General features: G+C 39.6%; 1 protein-coding gene across 3 annotated transcripts in view; it reads right to left on the reverse strand.

Annotated features, from left to right (window-relative positions):
* The window catches only part of GALNT3 (polypeptide N-acetylgalactosaminyltransferase 3), a 46476-nt gene extending 23863 nt beyond the window's left edge, over positions 1-22613 (reverse strand). The window contains exons 1-3 of one of the 3 annotated variants that reach the window (XM_046019462.1): positions 21992-22130; positions 4542-4582; positions 637-1257 (exon numbers count right to left, since the gene is read on the reverse strand). In XM_046019462.1, coding sequence (XP_045875418.1) covers positions 637-1148 — 512 coding nt within the window. In that variant the 5' untranslated portion in view covers positions 1149-1257; positions 4542-4582; positions 21992-22130. Of the gene's footprint in view, positions 1-636; positions 1258-4541; positions 4583-21991; positions 22131-22472 lie in introns of those variants that run through there. The other 2 variants (XM_046019464.1, XM_046019463.1) reach the window with 2 other exon arrangements.
* Between the last annotated feature and the right edge of the window lie 455 nt (positions 22614-23068).

Below are 23068 nucleotides of genomic sequence, written 5' to 3' on the forward strand. Positions count from 1 at the left end.
AGTGTTGGCCTCTCAGAAGCTAAAGGGAGACAATTCTATACATAAGATACTCAACAAAACGCTAGAGGAAAAATAAATCATAATTGAATGAGCAATTTAACAATATTGTTCCTTAAAAGAAAGGTTACAAAATGTTACACGGCATTGTGAAATACAATTACAATATTGAAAGTAGCTGCAAAGTCTGTGACTTACTTCATATAATATTTTTATCTAATAGCTCCAAAGTCTTGGCATTTTTTAAAACATTTCTATTTATTCCATAACAATACACAGAGGAACAGAAACAGCTCCTCTGCCTCCCACATTTCCTGTAAAATTGCCCCCTATTCCCTACTTAATAGATTAGAAAACTAAAGCATTTAAGAAGAGAGGATTTATATGTGGCTCTACAGAAATCAGATCTAAAATTCAGTTTTCCAATTTGTAAGGTAACAAATTCTCACATCTACAATGGCTCATCGAACATAGGTATGGACAACCTCAATAATAAGGAAAAGCATAATTAGACAAATTAAACAGCAATTGCTGATATTTTGCCTCGGCGTGGCTGAAAAACAAGCACATTCCTTAGTTAATCTCCCTCCCCTGAAACCTCAATTTTAAACAGTAAACAACAAATATTCTTCAACATACTCAGGAGGTCGAGTGTCTGGTCCAAGATCTCGGTGTAAAGAAATCCTGTCACTTGCAAAAGCATTAAAACAGTGTTTTGCTTCTCCACGTTCTTTTTCCTTCTGTTCTTCAACACTTAAATTGGTTGTCTTGAACGCTTTACCAGAAGCACCAGGTGCATTGGAATCCTGAGGTGGGCGGTCAAGAACCGGTTTCAATTCTGCTGCTGTGTAATATCCTTGCAAACAGGGTCTCTCACCAGCATCAATGTTTTGCCTGACAGGTGCTCCTATTTGCATTTTTGGCATCGCATCTTTAATATTGTTTACAGCTTCTAACATTAAATCAAACACCTTGTTTTTGTTTATATTTCTTTCCATCCTTGATTCCTCTTTGGAATATTGAACACTCACTTCTCTTTGCATTAAAATCAAAAATATTATAAAGAAAAAAATTACTGCACCAAGCTTCCAGAATTTTTTATGATAATGTCTTTTAAGATGTAATTTTACTAGTCGTTTTACGTGAGCCATTCTGACATTAAAAGCTTGCCACTTGAAAAATAACAGTTATAGTTTCTTCTGTAACTTATATTTTTTATCATAGATTTGCTGGCAAGAAGATTTCATTAAAGGGTAATACCTATAAACAGAAATGATAAATGGCATTAGCAGCTATTCATTCCTTTAGGCATGGCTCAATTCATTCATTCAACCAACAACTAAACATAAGCTATAAACAATGTATTCTTACGGTTAACAAAAATACAAAGATACCTTGCCCTTAAGAAAATTACATTTTTGGAAGAACACATTGTTATAATTAGCTATAATCTACTGACTCTATAAAATATTAGAGATTTCTCTCCAGTAAAAAAAAAATACCTTGTAAACTGTGGCTAATATCTATTATGTGATAGGCACACAATTATTTTTATAAACAAATTTAGATTATTTTTAAAAAGATATCTTAATGACCAAGGGGCCAAAGGACTTCACTGAATTGATTATAAAGAAAGGGGGAAATCCATAAGAAAGCAAAAGTATATAGGTAGTGTTAGGCATACATCTAAAATAGTGGCTTTTATTTTATGGAATTTGCCCTCAACTTATGAACCTCTACTCCAAATGAATCAGTTAAGATTACAAAGCAACTTCAAAAACTCATAAACTGGCATGTTCTCAAATTTGTTCACCTGATAATACTTGTGAATCCTGACAGAACCAATAAAGACTAGAAAATTAAAAGCATCTATCTCATTGTTATTCCACAGCTATTTTCAACAGCTCACACAAGTACAAAATCTAACAGCAAAAAGAAGATGGCACTAAGCTTTACTTGAAATGACTCTAAAGAGGCAACAGAGATTTGCCTTACTTTGAGTTACAAAAGCAGTGTCTGGTTTAATACAATACTGCTTGCAGTTGACCGTAAGAACAGAGCAACATGTTTATTAAACTCTAATATGGGCCACCAGAAATGAAAGAAAGAAAAAGATAAAAGAGAACATTGATGGCAGCCTGAGTCACAGATAAAGCTGATTTTCTTTACAATGATCTTTTAAAAAAATGGTATATGGAAGAGTTTCAGCATGTAATTACATACTATGGACCATTATACTCAATCAAATTTGCAGGCAAAGGGGAAGGAAAATTACTTTTTCCTTAAATCCTAAACATATTTTAGGTATTTTAAGTCAAATTTAATTTAAATAAGTGGAAAACTACATTTGACACTTCATTCAGTTTCCACAGATATTGCTAAATTAAAATTAAAAAGCCAAGTTTTATGATGGATTCTTTGTCTTTAGTAAGACATTTTAAGCTAAATAAATAAAATAGGCAGATCTTAGTTCTATATACTGCTTCTATTTGGAAAGATACATGTATGTATGTGTAGAATATACACTTTGGCTTCAAAAGATAATTATAATGTATATTGCTCATAAAAATGAGATTTTAACATTTCTGAGTTTCTGTTGCTTTAGGAGACTCATGTGAGACTTAAAATGACCTGGTAAGCTTTTTACATTACTTGAAGACATAATATAAATAGTTTCAGAACCACACAATTGTTGCTGTCTAATTTCTCATGTAGCAAATGTTGTGCTAGGCTCTGGCTACCAAATTAAAGATAGTTCTTACTCTCAAGGAGCAGAGATTAGTATGAAATATGGCACGTCAACCTGCAATCACAAAACAATGTGACATGTGCTAAGATGGAAGACTATGAAAGCAATATGGGAGGTAAACAGAAACGTTGGGGAATTTTTGCCAAAGATAACACTGGTGAGCAGTATCCTAAAAGATAAGCAATTTTTAGGCAGGTGGACAAGAGAGAAGAGAGAGAGAGAGTGACTGATGCAAAGACATAAAAGCAAGACAAGACATGGGCAGTCCAAGTGGAAGACACAGATAGGAAATAGCAGGAGGGGACACTGGGATGTCACTTAAAAACCAGCACACAAAGTGACACTGAAATCCACCAATTTTATTCTGAGTGGAAGGAAATGGATGATTTTAAGGAAGACTCATAACCATATTTATGTTTTAGATAAGTCAGTTTCCTCCGCACTGGTAAAGGCGATGAATACCAAAGAAATGAGGAAGGTAGAAAGGATGGAGAGGACTAATCAGGAGCCCAGGAAGTAGAATCAAATAGAAGTTGGTGAGAGAAAGCGAAGAATGGAAGGTGGATGGTTGACGTGATGACATTAACAGAGGCAGGGAATACAGGAAGAAGGGTAGACTTGGGGGTGGGAATTAGATAATCGGTTCTGTTTGGGAGACAAATTTGAGATGCTGATAGGACTTCCAAGGTGAGTTCTCATGAGCAAAAAGATACACAGGACTGAAAATCAGAGAAAAACTCTGTGCTAGAGATGAAAATGTGGGAGTCATTCTTGGGGTATAGAAGAGTTCACCTACGGTATATACAGTAAAGAGGCCAGAGAAATAGCTACATTTAAGGGGTAGGTGGGAAAAGGATAAACCGGAAAGAGCAAGGGGATTATAAAAACAAAATAGAGGGCAGTCAAGGGAAAACAGGTTAATAGATAACGTATCCATGTCAATTGGATATAGCTTCTACAACTTGCAGTTTAACCCTTTAGAGATGTTAATTCTTTGACAGTTCGTTCATCTTTAAAAGTAAACTGCACTAGACCTAGTCCAATGGGCTTTAGGCAACACCAGGAATGAACTTGGCAGAGAATCCACTAGACTTGTTACAGTCTTGCCTCCAAGATCTAGGGTGCATTCAGACTAATGAGTGCAACAACCTGATTTAAGGGATTCCAGGAAGATAAGAACAGGCAAAAGTTGAAGCTTCATAGGATAATTGTCACCTATGAATTACTACCTGATCACCTTTAACCACAGTTTGATAAACAGATATAAATCAGCCTATGTTCACCCTCCTTCCTATCACTGAGTCAATGCCAAAAATCCCCTTCTGCAGTGCTGCTAGTGATACTAGATCTCCTGAGCAACCAGATGTAAACTAGATCGGGAATTAGACAAGGAATGAGCTGTTCTCCTTAGGATGTTTCAACAACACATAAACCAGGAAAGGGTGCAGAGAAAGTACAGAGTAAAGGGAGATGACTGAACTAGATACTTCTGTAACAGTGATGGTTTTCTCAAAACATATGGCAGGAATCATATTTGTGGTTAGGGTGGGGAATGAGAAAGAAGGATGAAATTAATGAGGAAAGTGGAAGAAAGTTCTTTTTTGGGAATAAATTATAAACTAGAGAAGTTCTCCATCAATAGGGCAAATAATCCTATCATTGTGTGTGTTTGTCTACCTAAGGAAGTCACTCAATTAGTCTTAGTTGAGGATGTATCCAATGAAGGAGTCAAGGAAAACTCATGAAGGACACAAACAGTGTCTCCCTTTTTCACGGTTGTTTCTCTGGTACTTACCAGAATGTTGGTGACACAGTGAATACCCAGTATAGGTTTGACTAGAAAAGGAAGAAGAAGGACCAAGATTTCATATATTATTAGAAATAATAAAACAATAATTTATTTTTGTTCAATGTTGATTAGGTCCCTGATACCTTCACATTACACAGGTTCTCATTTAGTCCTCCAATAATCTTGTGAAGTCATTCCCATTTTACAGACAAACACGGACAGTCAAACAAATTAAGGGACCTGGTCAATGCCATTCTTTTTTTTTTTTTTTAAAGATTTTATTTATTTATTTATTTGACAGAGAGAGATTACAAGCAGGCAGAGAGGCAGGCAGAGAGAGTGAGAGGGAAGCAGGCTCCCCGCTGAGCAGAGAGCCCGATGCGGGACTCGATCCCAGGACCCCGAGACCATGACCTGAGCCGAAGGCAGCGGCCTAAACCACTGAGCCACCCAGGCGCCCCTCAATGCCATTCTTTTAAGTGGAACGGTAGCATTCTCCCAGCTGTGTTCAAATTTGATATAAATTACTAAACTTTTAACTGAAGTTATCTGAAATAGACCTTTAAGGGTCAAAAATTGATACTCTAGGGACTCCTAGGTGGCTCAGTCAGTGAGGGAGCTGACTTGATTTCGGCTTGTGATCTTGGGGTCTTGGGATAGAGGCCTGAGTCAGGCTCTGCACTCAGTGGGAAGCATGCTTGAGGATTCTTTCTCTCCCTCTCTCTCTGCCCCAACCTTGCTCGCATGCTCTCTCTCTAAATTAAATAAATAAATCTTAAAAAATTTTTGATGCTCTAAATGTAAGGACATAAGGGAAAAACCTAAGGAAAGAACTACAAATAGCTTCATATCAGGTAAGGTTTTCTGGACAAATGAGTTAAAAAGGGAAAAAAAAAAACTGTTTCCAGAGCATATTTTTAGAAATAAAGATTCAGGATGAGACTGTGGATTTTAACAATGGAGGATTCACAGATTGAGACCTTTGAGTAGCAAGAGTCTACTAAAGTTGGAACAGGATGCTTTCCTCTTTTCAGATTATTTCAGAAGGGAAAAGTCTACTTTTATCAGTTGCTGATCACTTAAAGAATCCAACATAGATCTCCCAGGAATTTTTATATGACTCTTCTGCCCTTTGTTGCTAATGTGCACTATTAGGCTTCCATTAATGAAAATTACACTCCACATCAAGCATATCTATCAGTGGTCTTCAACTCTGGGTACACAGTAGCAGAAAGCTCTTTAAAAAGAGAGTCTCAGGCTTCCCCTCTAGAGAGTTTGATTTAACTGTTCGAGGGGCAGGAATAGGGCCTGTTTTTGTTGCTATTTTAGGCTCTCTAGATAATTCAAAAGGGCAGCAGGTGCTAAGAATCACTGGTCTAGGTCAGAAGATTTTGGGCAAATCAAACTAGCACCTGAAAAAGAAAAGGACTGCGTCCATCCTAAGGCAACCACACTATTAATTTCTAATATTCCAAGGACAGGTTTTTCAAAATAGATTCTTGATATAAAATGAGCAAGAGTGGGGTGCCTGGGTGGCTCAGTTGGTTAAGCGACTGCTTTCAGCTCAGGCCATGATCCTGGAGTCCTGGGATGGAGTCCTGAATTGGGCTCCCTGTTCAGCAGGGATTCTGCTTCTCCCTCTGACCCTCTCCCTTTTCATACTCTCTCCTCTCATTTTCTCTCTCTCTCAAGTAAATAAATAAAATCTTTTAAAAAAAATGAGCAAAAGTTATTTTGACTTAGAGAGATTAGATGAAATCCAAAGCACGAATAACCCAAAGTTTCCTGAAAAGTCTTATTAGAGATTAATGCTGATATAAATGAGGCACTAGGGTTTTATTGAAAATTATGGTGCTGTAAAATCATTTTTAAAATATTTTATTCCCATCAGACTCTGAACAATAAAATACATAATACAACATAATAAATGAATGAATTAAAGAAAACCAGGACTCTTAATTCCCATTCCTGGGAATAACATCATGTTCCTAGACCTCACTACTTAGCAAATTTGAAGACCTACGTGAAAACAGCCAGTGAAACAAAACAAATTTCTCCTAGAATCAACTTCCAATTAAACTCAGAAGTTTCAGAAATGAAAAAACAAAAATCAGCACAACAGCAATTTCAGGATATAGAAATGATTAGCAGGTGAAGGTCTTGTTCTTATTGTACATTCTAAACCTTTAAATACACCTATCTAAAATGGTCGTTTGCTAATTATAAAACATCAGATTCACAGGAGATAGGAATACCATGAAATCATTTTTTAAAACTAGAAAAAATTAATTTAAATTCAAAGACCTTCTAAATTCTAAAGTATAAATGTCTAAAATTAGAAAAAAAAAATTCCAAGGCCTCTGGTCTTAAAGAATATCAATCTATATCCTAGTATTATATGTAGACATTACAAGAGGGCATTAATAATAAATAAAAATATCCACAAAATGATATTTTAAAAGGCTAAAACAATATGCATGAATCTAACAGTCTGTGAGACTGGGTTAAAATCAATGGATTACTCTTAGGGGTAAAAATATCTTTCTCTCTGAACAGAAAGAACTGAAATATCACAAATTAAAATAACTACAAAGCTGTGGCTACCAGTTCTGTAGACTATGGTTTCTCAAACTCAACTATAACAATGAATCACCTGAGGATGTTGTTTAAATACAGATTCAAATAGGAAAAGATCAAGATAAAATCCATCTTTAGTCTCTGTTGTCCCTTCTGGGTGGAAAGGACACATTGTAAAAACATTAGTTGTTAAATTTAAAAATTCCAACTGAAGCAATCTCCTAAAGCAGTGAAAACAGAACATTTCATAACTGCACATGAAAGTAACATTTAATAAAAGAAGAAGAAAGTGTTTCTTTCCATTTCTTGTTCCTATATTCCTGACAATAAAACCTTTTTTTACATCCTCAGGGATTTAGGGTCTGGTTTCAGGTGACTTTAACTGGCACAAAGCCTAATTGGTATATGAAACTTGCTTGCTACCACATGAATGAAAGCATGTTATAAAGGGTTAAGGGTAATCACAAAAAAGCAAAAAATTACAAAACTCTATACTTATAGTGTAGAATAGATCGTAGATTAAGAAAAGTATACCATTGCAAAATTAATACATATTGGATCATTGCCACACATTATCATCTAGATTTCCTAAGCAAATTAAAAAAAACAAAACAACAACAACAAAAAACTTGCCCTAATAATAAACCTTATGTGCTTGGGCAGAAATTTTATTAAGTGCCCTCATCTGCTGGTTAGGGAAGGGAGGAGTGGCAGGAAGTAATTCTGCTTGTATTCATTGTTAAAATCAAATTTCACAGTGACTTGCTGTTGTGGTTTGTTAGTTTTGATTACGTTTAAGTCTGTGTCCACATCCTTGTCTGCAGTTCTTCTGAGCAGGAAGTGACTTGTGGATGTATGACAGGTGACAAACACTGATGCAAAGCAAATTGCACTGAGATGGCTACATGCTGCCTCCCAGGAGGAGGAGGCAGAAATACTCCAAAGATCCCAGCTAAAGACAAAGCAGAGTTGCTCTGGCTGGCTGGAAACCACCACCAGCAGACAGCTAACTGCATGTAATTGTCATAGAGGAAGATGACTTTCTGAACAGTCATCTCTGCAGGTTATGTGACAAATAGCCTAGTGATAGAGCTGACGTCCAATAACTTAGAGGCACAGGTTTTAATATAGGAGAGCATGTGGTCAAACATCCAACTTCTCAGCTAAACCTGGTCAGATAAGTATCTCCATTAACAGTATTATCTTTGAAGGTGAAAGGTTATAGAAAGGCTCTTGATTTCTGGACCAGTCAATTCTACCTTTACAGCTTGGAGCAAACAAGTAATTATGGAATTATAATACTCTTTGGGGAGAGGGCAGGATGATGGTGAGGTGAGCTCACTTACTCTCCAGCTACTGTGAATGAATCTGCAGCTATGAAAGCTATATACGGATAATTTATGGCATAGTAGACAGTAATTTTGAGGAGTGATTTGAGTGGTCCTACAGATTACCCACTTACCTAGTACTTTCCCTGGACAGAAGAATTACATTTTAAAAGATTTGTCTGTGTATTTACCTTGTAAACATAATAGATGGCCCTCAGATTAGTAAGGAGACAGAAACTACAAGTGATTTGAAAAAGGAAAGTTTAATCTATTATTAAGAGAGGACTGGAGTAACAGGGAATTGGTTAGTGAGTGAAAGAGAATTCTAAATAACATAGTAGTAGACATAAAGGGCAACCACTATCCACAAGGCTAAGATGAGGGCCCAAGGAAGAACCCTCCCCTCACCAGCACTGAGAACCAGAGATCTCTACCGAGAGAGCACAGTGTTGGCTTCCTGATGGTGGAAAACTGACAGATGTGTCTCACTAGTGAAACTCGCCCAAAAAATCTGCCCTCTGGAATTCCAGAAGAAGCCTGGAACTTGCTATGAGCTGAGGATAACTGTTGGCTTCTAGGTGCAGATGGCCCCTGGAGTTAAAAAGCTGTCCTCTACAGTCTAGTGCACTTTCATGTATAGCCTGGGCCACTATGGTGCCAAACTGGTCCCTGGAATAAAATTTGGGAAGCAGGCTCCCTAGAAACCCAGTTTTGTGGGGCCCCCAGTGTGCACATGTGTGGGGCTAAACAGAGAGTGTGGGGATCGGTGATTTAGGCTAGGAACAGGTCCATGATGTCTATGATCCCAGGGTACAAATTACTGCCCAAGTCAAGCTCTGGAGAAAGTGGAACGGGCCAGGGCTGTGCCAGCTCTAGAGAAAGATGTACCATGCAATTACCTAACACTAGAGAAAACTATGTGGAGGCTGAGAAGTAGAGAAAAATTATGCCCAGAAAGAGTCTAACCAGGAAGCCACCCTGAAACCAGGAAGGGAAACACCTTTTACTTTCAGTGTCCCTCCAGTGCCCTCTATTGATAAGGCTTAACATCAATGCCAGTCGGCAAAGAAGAAATATCTACAGGGCCCTCATCCATTACTGTAGAGCAGAAGAGAATAAATTTGGAACTGAGAAACAATAAATTGATAATAGCATAGTCTACACAGTTTTCATATGCACACACTTTCTCACACATTTGAACTCCTGTACAATTACAAAACAACTCTATATTCCACCAAACAAGATGCAATGATCCTCCTTACAAGTGCAGAGGAAACCTCAACATGCAATGCAGAGTGCCAACAGCCATTGTACCCATTACTGTGACAATATGAATTACTTTTCAAATTCGGTCACAATCCCACCCAATGTTTTTACCTAAAGACTAAATTATAAACTTAATATCTAACAAAACCAATGTAATAATTTGTTAAAAGAAAAAGAAAATGGAAAGGAGAAAAGAAAATGTTGCCTCCAAAAATAAAGGTCTATTAAATATATTGACAACTGAATGTCCAGAAATGTTACTGAAGTGCTCCCAAATTTCTGTGGGTCTGATTATCCTCGGGTTTTCATATACTTCACAAAGACATCTAAAGTACTTGCTACTTCCTGTTCATCAGATACAATCAATATAATATTATCAACATAGCAAATCAAAGTGATATTTTGTGGATTGTTGGGATAATTAAGATTTCTAGGACAGGAGAACTGACCTGGCCTTGGCTGTGCTAGATAAAAGCCAATTGCCTTTGGTGGCCATTGTAAATTGGTACAGAGAAAAATTAACCAAGTCAATAGCTACACACCAAATGCCAGAGGCTGTGTTGATTATATCAAGTAAAGATAATACATCTGGGACAGCAGGCACACTTGGAATCATCCAATGACTAAGTTTACAATAGTCCATTCATTCTCTAAGATTCATCCAACTTCTGCACAGGCCAAATAAGGCAGTTAAATGAGATACGATAGATATCTCAAGTCTTATTTTGAAGCTTTGATGGTGGCCCTGATCTCAACTATCCCCTTGGGGAAACAGTATTATTTCTGATTTACTATCTTAGAAGGAGGAGAAGTTCTAAGGTCTTCCACTTAGCTCTCCTATCACAATGGTCCTCAGTCTATGACTTCAAGAACTGATATAGGAATTCTGCCAGTCATCCAGAATGTCTACCCCAATTATACATTAAGGAAATGGGGAAATAGGCACAGGGTAGATCTCTGACAGCTGAGCCCCCTATGAGTCAGACTTGAGTGAAGACTCCATCTATTACCTAACTACTGTAATTCCCCATTATGATGAGAGGGCCACAAATGGTATTTTGGCTCCCTAGGAATTGGTATGAAAGGTCTGAGTATTTTCTTCTCCCCAAAGCATGGCTACACGTCCATCGGGAGAAGGCTTTTGAGGAAGATCTGTGTTGTACGCTTGAAGCAGTTGTCGAGCCTTCCTCAAGACGAGGCCTCAAATTCAATCGAAGGGCTCTGGGCCTAAGACCGACTTACGTCTGGTGATGACACTTATCAGGTGAGAGGTAATGATGCTCAACTGTGGCAACTGAAGTCAATGTTTCTCCACTACACCTAGAGTTTTTTCTGCTATATACACAAAATGATACTGTGGTACTGTCCATTTATTTCATTCATCCCATTTGCAAAACAAATGCCTTCTGATTACATCTCTGTCTCTGATTCCCATTATTGTGTATATCCCTACTTTGTTTTTGGTGATTAAATAAATGCTGCTACTTGTCTTCTGCTACTATGGTATCCCACCATCTCCACTGAAACCTGGGAGCCAATCTTAATGGCCTACAAAGGAGAACAACCACCGATTTTTTTTTCCCTCCACTAATGCAGGCACTTCTCTCACTGATGTTTTTCTCATATCTTAGCAAAGGGAGAGTGTACTGGACCTGTCATGGAACATAGTTAGAGGATGGGGATGCAGGTTCCACAGAATAAGTTCATTGAACATTCATTTTTTTGAAGGAGTCCCAAAACTCACAACTAGTAGACAATTGCTATCTACTCATTCTCCCTTTCGAGGCCTCAGAATTTTAAGGGAGAGAGGAATGCAGGAGCAAGTGAGTGAGACTGCTTGCTGCTCAATGGTTGTCACTTAGCACTCACTTTCTACAAGCTTATCTACAACTCGGTGGGTACTCATCCTCCACCTCTCAGCTTCCATTCCTCTAGAAAAAGTGTCAGCAAGCTTTCTACAAACGCCTAAATAGTAAATGTGTTTTACTTGGTGGACTGGGTAGTCTCCATTACAATTACTCAACTCTATTTTTATTTTGCAAAAGCACTCATACACAATACACACATGAATGGGCACAGCTAGTTCCAATAAGATTTTGTTTATAAAAACAGGTGGTGGATAGAATTTGGATCAGAGGCTGTAGTTTGCCAACTCCTGGTCTAGAAATCCAAAAAGGCTTCAACCTGAAATTTACATATTTCCCTATACTTACCTAGTCTCCATTAACTTTCACATCCCCAGATGTAAAAGAACAAAATAGTCCTTCATAAATCCATAACATCATTTTAAAAATAGGCATAAAAGCAATGTCTGCCTTCGAGATTAGGCGATTTTGCACCTATTCTAAAACATACAATATCCCTCCACTTATCTAGTCACCATTTGAAATTCCTACATTATCCACCCCTCACAGGGAAAGAATGAAAAAGTCTTGTTAAAACATGTTTCAGATGGGGGCGCCTGGGTGGCTCAGTGGATTAAGCTGCTGCCTTCGGCTCAGGTCATGATCTCAGGGTCCTGGGATCAAGCCCCGCATCCCAGAGCCTGCTTCCCTTCCTCTCTCTCTGCCTGCCTTTCTGCCTACTTGTGATCTCTCTCTCTGTCAAATGAATAAATAAAATTTAAAAAAAAATGTGCCAGACTAAACTTTAATTCTTTTCTCAAAAGCTGACCTCAGACAGAATAATTTTCCTCAGGACCATACACAGACAATTACATAGTGAGGTCAATAAGAATGCTGAATGCCAAGCTCCATATAGGGAAGAGAGGGGTACCTAATTCTGTGGGATTTGTACTTAATTCTTTAGGCAAAGGGGAGAGGCACTGAGGGATTTTAAGTAAAGTGATGACCTAATCTCATAACTGAAATTTAAAATGGTTATTCTCGAAGCTGTGCTGAATATGGATTTTGGGGGAAGAGGGAGGCATGTCAGAAAGAAGACTGAAGGTGGTTAGGAGACAATTATAAGTAATCCATGTGAGAGATTGAATAGGAGGGGTGTGGAGTCTTGAGAAGAGATCTGGAAGTTAGGGTTAACTGACTTCAGCAAATGAATCAATGTGAAGCTTCAGAAGGTCGTTAATGGTCAAGTATGTGAAGATGGGTTCTTGACTTGTGTGTTCTCTGTTCTAGATTATCTGCAGAGGAAGACCTGGAGCTAAAATAACAGGGCAAGAGGCCACGAACGCTAAAAGAGGTAATGATAAAGGGTAATGAGTATGAGAAGGACACTGAGGTAATGACAGCAACAAGTCTTAACAAGTTCAAAAAGTTGGGTCATATCTGAAAAAACAAAGGTCATGGTCAAAAAGCTCAAATAAAACAAAGAAAATAATAATTTGCATCAGAAGCCCTCTCTGCACTATTAACGGTCCCGGAAGGACCCACCCTGCCACCAGGTATTTAGCATCAAGTGTTCTTTTACCCTTTCCCCAACCCATCTGACTCCAAACTTTCAAGATCTCATACTACTTTGCCTCCATCAATGTATCAATCAAGTGTAAGGATAACGTCTGGAAATTTACCCCACAGATATGCTAATATGCTAGTATCCAACATCAAAATGCTGAAACAACTGACAACTCTACCAACAGAAGAATAAATTGCAAAAGATAAATAAATCATGATAGGTTCATATGATGGAATAGTATGCCAAGTTAAAAACAAACAAGGTGGGGCGCCTGGGTGGGTTAAGCTTCTGCCTTCGGCTCACGTCATGGTCTCAGGGTCCTGGGATCGAGTCTCACATCAGGCTCTCTGCTCAGCAGGGAGCCTGCTTCCTCCTCCTCCTCCTCTCTCTCTCTGACTGCCTCTCTGCCTACTTGTGATCTCTCTCTGTCAAATAAAAAAAATAAAATCATGTAAAAAAAAAAGGCACTTTACATGCTGATATGAGGGTATCTCCACAATAAGTTAAATTTTAAAAAGATTAATTTGCATTTTTATGTATGCAACTTATATATATTATGTATATACACATATGCACATAAATATAAAGAAAGCACTGTTTGCTCACAGGGAGGAAAACCAGGTGTCAGAGGGCAACAGTCAAAGGAAGATACCTCCTTTTTTTTTTTTTTTTTAAATTTTGGACCATCTGAATAGAGTAACTACTTAAAAAATAAGATGGAAAAAATTGAAGGTAGAATAAAGATTTTCTGACATATAATATCTCAAATTTCTTAATTCCATTCATCATTTCTCAAGAAGCTACTGGGGAATGTATTCCATCCATATGAAAAAGTAAATAAACAACAAATTCACTCATATCTAAGAAATAGGGACTCCATCAGAAATGTCAGTAAAGAGAAATCCCAAACAACTGCTGTGGAATAGGTCTAGAAAGCAATAGTCCAAATTCGAACAAGAGGATAGAGAGCTTCAGAAGAAACCAATAAATTTGTGTGATTATGTAGAAAAATCATACTGAGATGATGTGGGAGTATATAGAAATAGAAATTATATGTGGAAAAACCAAGCTATCTTTTTCTTAAATGGATTATTAACTCCATGATTAAAAAATTTTTACTCAGACTCACAATACACTCATGTAATTAATTAGCAAACAATATGTACATAATAAGCATAAGTAAATACTAAAATGGAAACAATAATGTGAGAATTATATTGGAGGTGGAAGAAGGGAGAGCAAGGGTTATGTGTGTAAAAGAGCTAGATAGTTATCTATTTTAATGGGAAGTCAGTAGATAATATAAAATATTGATAAATTAAGAAATAGCAGTATATGCATATTATTGCAAAAGGCAAATACTGGAAGAAACACCTAAAACAGTTTAAAGTTGTTGCCTGGAGGCAGCAGGACTGGGGAAGATGAGAGCTGACTGGATTTTTTTATTTTCTATTCTTAATTTTTTTAGAAGATGTATTTATTTGACAGAGTGACTAAGAGAGCAGGAAGGGAGGAGGCAAGGCAGAGGGAAAGGGAGAAGCCACTGAGCTCCCCACTGAGCAGGGAGCCCAGCACTGGGATCCTGGGAATCCCATAGATATGTTAGTATGCTAGTAGAATGATAACCTGTAACTGCACACTAAAGCATCATTTTTATCGCCACAATAAGTTAAATAAATAAAAAAAGAGTTGAATTTTTGTTGCTATTGCTGTTGTAAGCCTTTTAATAATTCTTTCTAATTTTATTTACATATAAATAGGATACAAGTACAGGATTTGGAATCAGACAGCTTGTATTTGAATACATTTCACTGGCCTTGTACACAGATGCAAATTACTTAATCTCTCAATTTTCCTGTCTCTAAAATAGGGAGAAAAACAGCATGTACCTCGTTAAGTGGCTTTGAAGATTAAATGTTTAATTTATGTAAATTGCTTAAAATATGCCTGGCACATAAGTGCTCAATAATAAAATAGTAAATAAGAGCTAAATCTTAAGACATCAGATATTAACTTTTGTTACTTAATAAAAAATATAAAGACATTAACGACTAAATTCTAATTTTAAAAACATGAACCACATATTAAAGTTTGCTCCCTTTGTGAGAAAACTCACAAAGTTAACACTCCCAGGTACTAAGTCGGACTTTATTTCTTTTTTTTTTTTTAAGATTTTATTTATTTATTTGACAGACAGAGATCACAAGTAGGCAGAGAGAGAGGAGGAAGCAGGCTCCCCACTGAGCAGAGAGCCCGATGCGGGGGGGGGGGGGGGGGGGGGGGGGGGGGGGGGGGGGGCTCAATCCAGGACCTTGAGATCATGACCTGAGCTGAAGGCAGAGGCTTAAACTGAGCCACCCAGGCTCCCCGTGTATATATATATATATATATATATATATATATATATATATAAATATTTAAAGATTTTATTTATTTAACAGAGAGAGCGATCACAAGTAGGCAGAGAGGCAGGCGGCGGGGTGGGGGGGGGGGCAGAAGCAGGTTCCCTGCTGAGCAGAGAGCCCAATGCGGGGCTCAATCCCAGGACCCTGAGATCATGACCTGAGCCGAAGGCAGAGGCTTAAACCACTGAGCCACCCAGGCACCCTTCCCCTAATATTTTTACTTCACAATAGGCTTAGAGGAAAGAGAAATATTCCATGCTTTGCAAATCTAAAGGTGTGTGTGTATGTATGTGTGTGTGTGTACAGGCACAAAAGCAGACTATATTAAATCATATATGTAAAGTGCATGACAGAATAATGCATAGGACATCTCCCCCCAGCTCAGGTGTATGTTGAGGTGTGTGTGTGGCCGGGGTACAACTTCCTAAGCGACGTGAGAACTGAGTCTTAAGAATCAGAGTTATAGAGGTAAAGATAAAAGGAAGGTATCTCAGAAGGGGTGATTAACAAGAGAAAAGAGCACAGGAAAAAACAATGAAATCTGTTGTTGGAATATAAAATTTTGGTTTACAAAGGACAGATCCAGGGTTAAGCAAGGGTCAGATTTTGTGGACCATTTTAAGGGTCATGAGTTCTATCCTGAGCAATGAGAAGTTATTAAAAGATTCTGGGTACCTGGGTGGCTCAGTGGGTTAAGCCTCTGCCTTCGGTTCAGGTCATGATCTCAGGGTCTTGGGATCGAGCCCCACATCGGGCTCTCTGCTCAGCGGGGAGCCTACTCCCCCCACCCCGCCTGCCTCTCTGCCTACTTGTGATCTCGCTCTCTCCATCAAATAAATAAATAAAATCTTAAAAAAAAAGATTTAAGCAGAGGAAAGAGAAATTCAGGTTTACATTTTTTTAGAGATCATTAGCTGAGGGGTTCTGATGAGGATGGATTTGAGCTTAATGCCATCTGCTAAGATATTAGGTAGCAGGTGGCTATGGTACCCCAGTTAAGACTTGATAAGACCTTGAACTAGAACAGAAGTAGAATTTGTGGGAGAAGGAAAGGCAGAAAATGTTAACAGATTCAGTGATCTGATAGTTGTGGAGGTTAAAAAAAAAAAGATGGGGCGCCTGGGTGGCTCAGTACGTTGAAGCCTCTGCTTCGGCTCAGGTCATGATCTCAGGGTCCTGGGATCGAGCCCCGCATTGGTCTCTCTGCTCAGCCGGGAGTCGGCTTCTTCCCTCTCTCTCTGCCTGCCTCTCTCTCTCTGCCTACTTGTGATATCTCTCTAAAAAAAAAAAAAAAAAAAGAGTAAAAAAATGACCTCTGAATTTCTGCCATGACAGTTGTTTAGTGGTACAGATCCATAAGCCATTCTCCAAAAATCCCTGGAGCCAAATACATTTTAAAACTCAGAATATTGGGGTACCTGGGTGGCTCAGTGGTAAAGCCTCTGCCTTCGGCTCAGGTCATGATCCCAGAGTCCTGGGATCAAGAGTCCTGGGATCAAGAGTCCTGGGATCAAGAGTCCTGGGATCCGAGCCCTGCATCCGGCTCTCTGCTCAGCAGGGAGCCTGCTTCCCCCTAGCTCTCTGCCAGCCTCTCTGCCTATTTGTGATCTCTATCAAATGACTAAATAAAATCTTTTTTAAAAATTCCTATCATTAAAAAAAATAAAACTCTGAATATTTTGAAAGAAATCAGAATATTTTGGATGTTAGAAAGGAGATATGGTTTACATACCCAATATAAGAGTGTACCCCCAGCAGTGCCTGGAACAGTACCATGTAAGCAAATAAAGCAGTGTATCTGTAGCAAGACACATTCCACCAAGTGGAATAGATGATAAATAGCTTCCTGACCGTGCATTTAGGTTTCATAGCAAATTGAGTTCAAGTTTTCCTGACAAATGAGTTACCAAAAACATTTTGGTTTTCAGGGATTTTTTTTTTTTTGGGGGGGGGAAGGTTGGAATTGTGGATATGAAATGTTAAAAGTAGTAACACTTATAAATAAAATATAGGAAGTAAAATAGGTTGTTTTTGTTTTTGTCTTTGATGGGATGAAGTTTCTGGTTTACTCATGTATAAACTCAGATAATTATGACATCTTAAAGATGTCCAGTGGGCAATGGGATAGATGAACAAACTGGTTGGAACAGTTTAAAACTAAAACAATTATAGGGAAAATGTACTCTAGGGGGAATATTCTCTATTTGGTGCCAAAAATGTGAGCCCAACTCAGAGAATGACTCAAGGAAACTTCATCTGTCAATAGTTACTAATGACCTACAATTCAGAGTCCTACCTGTCTCTGCTTTACCACATAAATTAATGCATTTGAGGCTCTTACCATTGCTGGCATTGATTTGAGTTCAATGTTGCTATTAGCAGTACATTAATTATGTTAAAATTACTGAAATTACAGAAAATGAATTATTCTTATATTAACTAGAAGCATAATTAGGTGATTGATAATACGTCCTTCTCAATCAGAGTTTCTAGCCATAAAAGATCTGTCATAATAAAGGCATTTCTACATTTTATGAATGAGAGAACTGAATATGTTCTAAAGATGATTTGCACATTGATCATTTGCAAAATATTAGATATGCTAATTCTCTTTTGGAAATAAATTCCTTCTATCAGGAGTGAAAATTAAAAGCTTCTTAATCATCCCATCAGAGTTTCCAAGTCTATATCCCTACAGGTCACTTAGGGATCTCATCCAATCTCTCAGTCTCCCAGTCTAGTCTTTTTAGGGGCTAGGAGTCTGATTTCTAGAATTTGTCTCTTACATCTGTTTCATAGTGAAAGAAAAATACATATAAAATGTTAACAGACTACAAACCAACAATAAACTGGCTTATGTTTACTCTAATAATTTTTTTTAACATCCCATCTAAGCACTATTAACATGCCATAAAATTTAGGACTTAGAACAGAGCTGGAAAGAATTAATTTTCTCTCAAACTTTCACTTGATAATTGTTACCATCAAAATCCCCTGAGAAAAACCCTTCCGTTTTCCCTGTCCAAACATACTACATGAGGTTGAAGGATCCATTTAAAATACGCTAACGTACAGTGAAGTTTCATGCTGTTCCTATGTTTGAGAGATTTAGTCTAGCATCAGGCCCTAGAGTCTCAAACCCTAAATGTTTAATGAGGATCAGAGTATAATTTTATATTTTTAAAAATGTACAGTTTGGTTTTCTTTCTTTCAAATATGTGTGTGTACATGATGCAGTACGCTAATAGAAAAATCAACCTTCAAAATCCCAATTCAATAGAATGCTGTTATTTTGCAATGTAGGTTCCAACCCATTTGTGGTCATAAAAAATCAATCCAGTACGTTAAAACCAGAATTTTTTTTAAATAATAGAGAAAATCCACGTGGTGAGGTTAAATACTGTTTTGTGAGCCTTGTTACACAAACACATACACACACACACTGCACTGAAGCATAGAATACATTTCTTAATGAGGATTGCAGTACAAAAAGAAGTTTTAAAAATACTAATGTTGAAGAAGTGTGCTTGCCCGTCAAAAATCTAGAGTGTTGCCAATGGAGGGATGACCCTGGGTTGCTGCCTCATAAAATATATTTTAAGCCAATATAATAAAAGATCAGAAGACTAAATTATGTTGTCCGTGTTGACTCAAAAATTAACTATGGATCTGAAATACCAAGAAAGGATTAAACATCTCAATCCACATGGCATCTTCAATACGCATGTGGTCCACAGTAAGAGAAGAATGACATCCTCACTCATTCTCCCTACAGTCAGGCATCATCTGGACAAGTAGAAATTAAGGTAAATCAGAGCTGGACAAAGAACAACAGACTATTCTGTACTCATAAAGGTCTTACAAACTGTATGAAAGACAAAAAGATAAACGTCTTATGATAAGTGGGATTAAGGGTGGTAGAAGAATAACACAGGCCTTGAGTCAAGTCTCTGGAATAATAATGCCACATCTACCACTAACTTGCTGGCTGAACTGCCCTTAGAATCTCTCAGCCTTGGTTTGTCACCAACTGATTGGACTGACTGAGTATCCAAAGTGAGAAGAGGATCTCTGTAATACTAGGACAGGGGGAGATTCCTGATTTAAGGCCTCATTAACTTAATCTAGGGAAGTATTTTTTTTTTCTATTTTACAGATAGTTTAACAGAGGCACACTGTTACTCTAATGTAAACATATTACATTTCTCCCTTAAGAATAAAGATAGTGTAATAACATCTGGCTCAATAATCCGTGAAGTTTAAATTAATACCCTAAGCTTGAGGAACAACGCCTACCTCTAATTATTAAATAGTATTTAACATATGTATTTCTCTGAATGGAGATAAGATTAGGAGGGACAGCCAGGCTCTTTTGACAAAAGCAGAAAGCACTGGTTGAAAATATCATTAATAATTTGGGGCGCCTGGGTGGCTCAGTCATTAAGCATCTGTCTTTAGCTCAGGTCATGATCTCGGGGTCCTGGATTCGAACCCCACATTGGGCTCCCTGCTCAGCGGGAAGCCTGCTTCTCCCTCTCCCACTCCCTCTGCTTGTGTTCTCTCTCGCTGTGTCTCTCTCTGTCAAACAAATAAATAAAATCTTTTTTAAAAATGTTAAAAAAATAATTACACCCTGTTTGTGTGGTTGACTTTTTACCTTTAATTGCACATTAAAAAAATAAATAAAAATAAATAAAACAAAAACAAGAGAGGGAGGCAAACCATAAGTTTTTTCTTAACTATGGAAAACAAACTGAGGGTTGCTGGAGGGGAGGGGGTGGGTGATGGGGTAACTGGGTGATGGGCATTAAGGAGGGTACGTGATGTGATGAGTACTGGGTGTTATATAAGACTGATGAATCACTGAACTCTACCTCTGAAACTAATAATACTGTATATGTTAATTAAATTGAATTTAAACAAAAAATTTAATAAAAATGAATAATAAGCTGTAGGATTTGCCAAAGACATTTTGCTAAATGTGCAATTTAAAACATTTTTTTTAAATGAGCAAATATAGCAGTAAACAAATGTAGGCACTGGACTTGCCATTTATTATTAGAAATCTCTATGTAAAAATGCTGTAGTTAAAGCAATATAAAAAGAAAGATGCTTGGTACAAATAAACTGTCAGAATGTTTAAACCATTATGTATGCTAGACTTCGGGTATGAAAAGCAAAAGTTCAATTTAAAGAAATTCTAATTGTAGGGTATGACTTTAACCTCATGTCTTTTAGCCACAGACTCAAAGAAAATGTATACAGTAAAAGAAACAACATATTTTCTTACAACCAGAAATTCTCAAATGAAAATACAGCAATTTTCTTATTTTTTAACAACAGAATTTGAATTTAAATGTCTTCACTATGTAGTATAACTTTTATAGCAAGTTACATTGGCTTAATAACATTTTTCTAAAAATCAGATAAATAGTTAACTCTATGGGGTTCTAAAAACAGAAATAGTTATTTGATGAGTTTGAAGTGTTTTTGATGAGTTTTGAGAGAGAAGGAAATAAAAGGCTAAGGTAAAGGACCAGTTTCATCCTCATTTCTTAAGCTTCAAACGCCTAATTAGGCAGGGAAAGGAATTTGGGCCTGGCACACCCAGGTTCAGTCGTGGCAGGATCCCGAAACAAAAGTTTTTCTGAACCTTTGAGTCATATGCCACGGGCAAACCAGAGCCTCGATCTACAGGTCGTTAAGTCAGCAGGTCCTTTAACGAGATGGTGTGCGGTTGGTGAGTGGCAGTTGGATTTCTTCCTGCCAAGAAGAAAATAACTCTTCTCGATCAAACCGGAAAGTGGGCGCAGCTCTGGCTTAGGGAGTGCACCCGGAAAAGTGTAGAGACCAGAAAGTAGGAGAGAGAGGGAGAGAGAGAGGGATGTCCGCGTCCCGACCACAGAGCGCTTTCCAAACCACTCGGAAACCATTTAAATGGCTCAGGCGGCCGCGGTTTCCAGCCTAGGACTGTCTGGGGTCCGGCTGGGAAAGTTGCCTGGCAAAGCCATGCCCTTTCCCGTCGCGGACTTGCCCCCCCTCCACACCCCCCCGCCCGTCCCGGCGCAGGGACCAGAGGAGACCGGCAACCTGTTAGCACGCGTAGAAACGCGGCCGTCTCGCGCCTACCCAGCCCCTGAGACCCCCACTCTGAGACTCTCCCAGGGTCAAGCTGCGGACCACCGGGACTTCTGCCTGGGTCTGGCTCCTCGGGGGCCTCCCTACAGAGACTGCCAGGGGCGACAGGGCTACCCTCGGAGCGCCACCTGCCCCGGCCTCGGGCGCCCCTTTCGGCGTCTCGGGAGGGGCAACTGAAACCCTGCTCTCGAGACCACCTCCAACCGGCCGCTGGGACCGTACCCCTCTCCCCACCACGTGAGCCTCGAAGTCCGTCCTACCGCCCCCTCCGACGCTGCCCAGGGTCTACTGGCCCCCTTCCCCTGGCCCGAGCGCCGGCCCGCCCGCTTACCTGGCGGGTGGGCACGGCTGGACGGCGGGAAGCAGCGGCCGGGCGGGCGCTGGACTTGGGCCGGGAGCCAGGTGCAGGTGGTGGCGGCGGCGGCGCCTCTGGTTGCTGTCGCTACAGTTGCCGCTCAGTCCAGCTCCTCCTCCGCCGCCGCCGCCGCCTCCTGCCTTCCCGCTGGGCCTCCTGCGTTGCCAGGAGAGGCCGAACCGAGGCTCCGCTTCCTCTTGGAGTCTCCCAGGTGAGCTCCAGCCTGCGACGTCGGCAGGGGCGAGGCCCCCGTCCCGCGCCTGCGCGCCAGCCTCCCGCCCCGCCCAAGCCCTACCTGAGCGCTCCAGGTGAGGACCGAGCGCGCCCCGCCCTGGGTAGGGGCGCGGTCCGGGCGGAGAGCAACCGCCGCGCCCCTTCTGTCTCCGCCGACAGGGAAGCTGGCTCTCCAAGCGAGGCGCGCCTCCGCCCGTCTACATTTGAGGAGTCCTGCACTGACCTGGTGGCAGTGGTCGCCTTGGAACCAGAACTCAGTCTGGGTCCTTGGGGAACCAGAAGTCTGTATTTCCCTCACACACGTCTGCCTTTCTCTGCGGTTCTCCAAAATGAAGGGGTGCGCTGTCCGGAGACTGGGGGGCCCAGTGCCCCCGAGAACCACCTCATGACGGCTGCAACTGTTAGCTCGTATGGTTTCCTCGAGCAAGGTTCAGCAGCTTCTGTCACCAGTTAGGTTCGTGAGCTATTGGGTGAGCTTCCTTCCCATGTACTAGTCTTGATTTCATCACTTGACTCACTTCGGCACAGCTAGTGGTTTCCGTTTCTGTAAGCGCGCGCTCTGGTAGGGGCGCCTCACGTCCAAAGGAGGAGCCTCCCTCTTCCAAAGAAGAGCCTCTGGTATTTGGCAGAGCCCCGCTAACTTGGGGCGCACCACCCCTTCCTGGGTTGCTATCGGAAGGGAAACCAATTTCCAGACAGAGAGAAAGCATCGACAAAAGAAAGAAACCCGCTGTCCTTGTTTGGAAAGACACTGGTTTCCTGGAGAGGTTTTCCTTCTACTGTAGGTTTGCTTGAAAGCTCCCCATCCATTGAGAGGCT

This window comes from Meles meles, chromosome 9 (genome assembly GCF_922984935.1).
Source record: "Meles meles chromosome 9, mMelMel3.1 paternal haplotype, whole genome shotgun sequence".
Lineage (NCBI taxonomy): Eukaryota > Metazoa > Chordata > Mammalia > Carnivora > Mustelidae > Meles > Meles meles.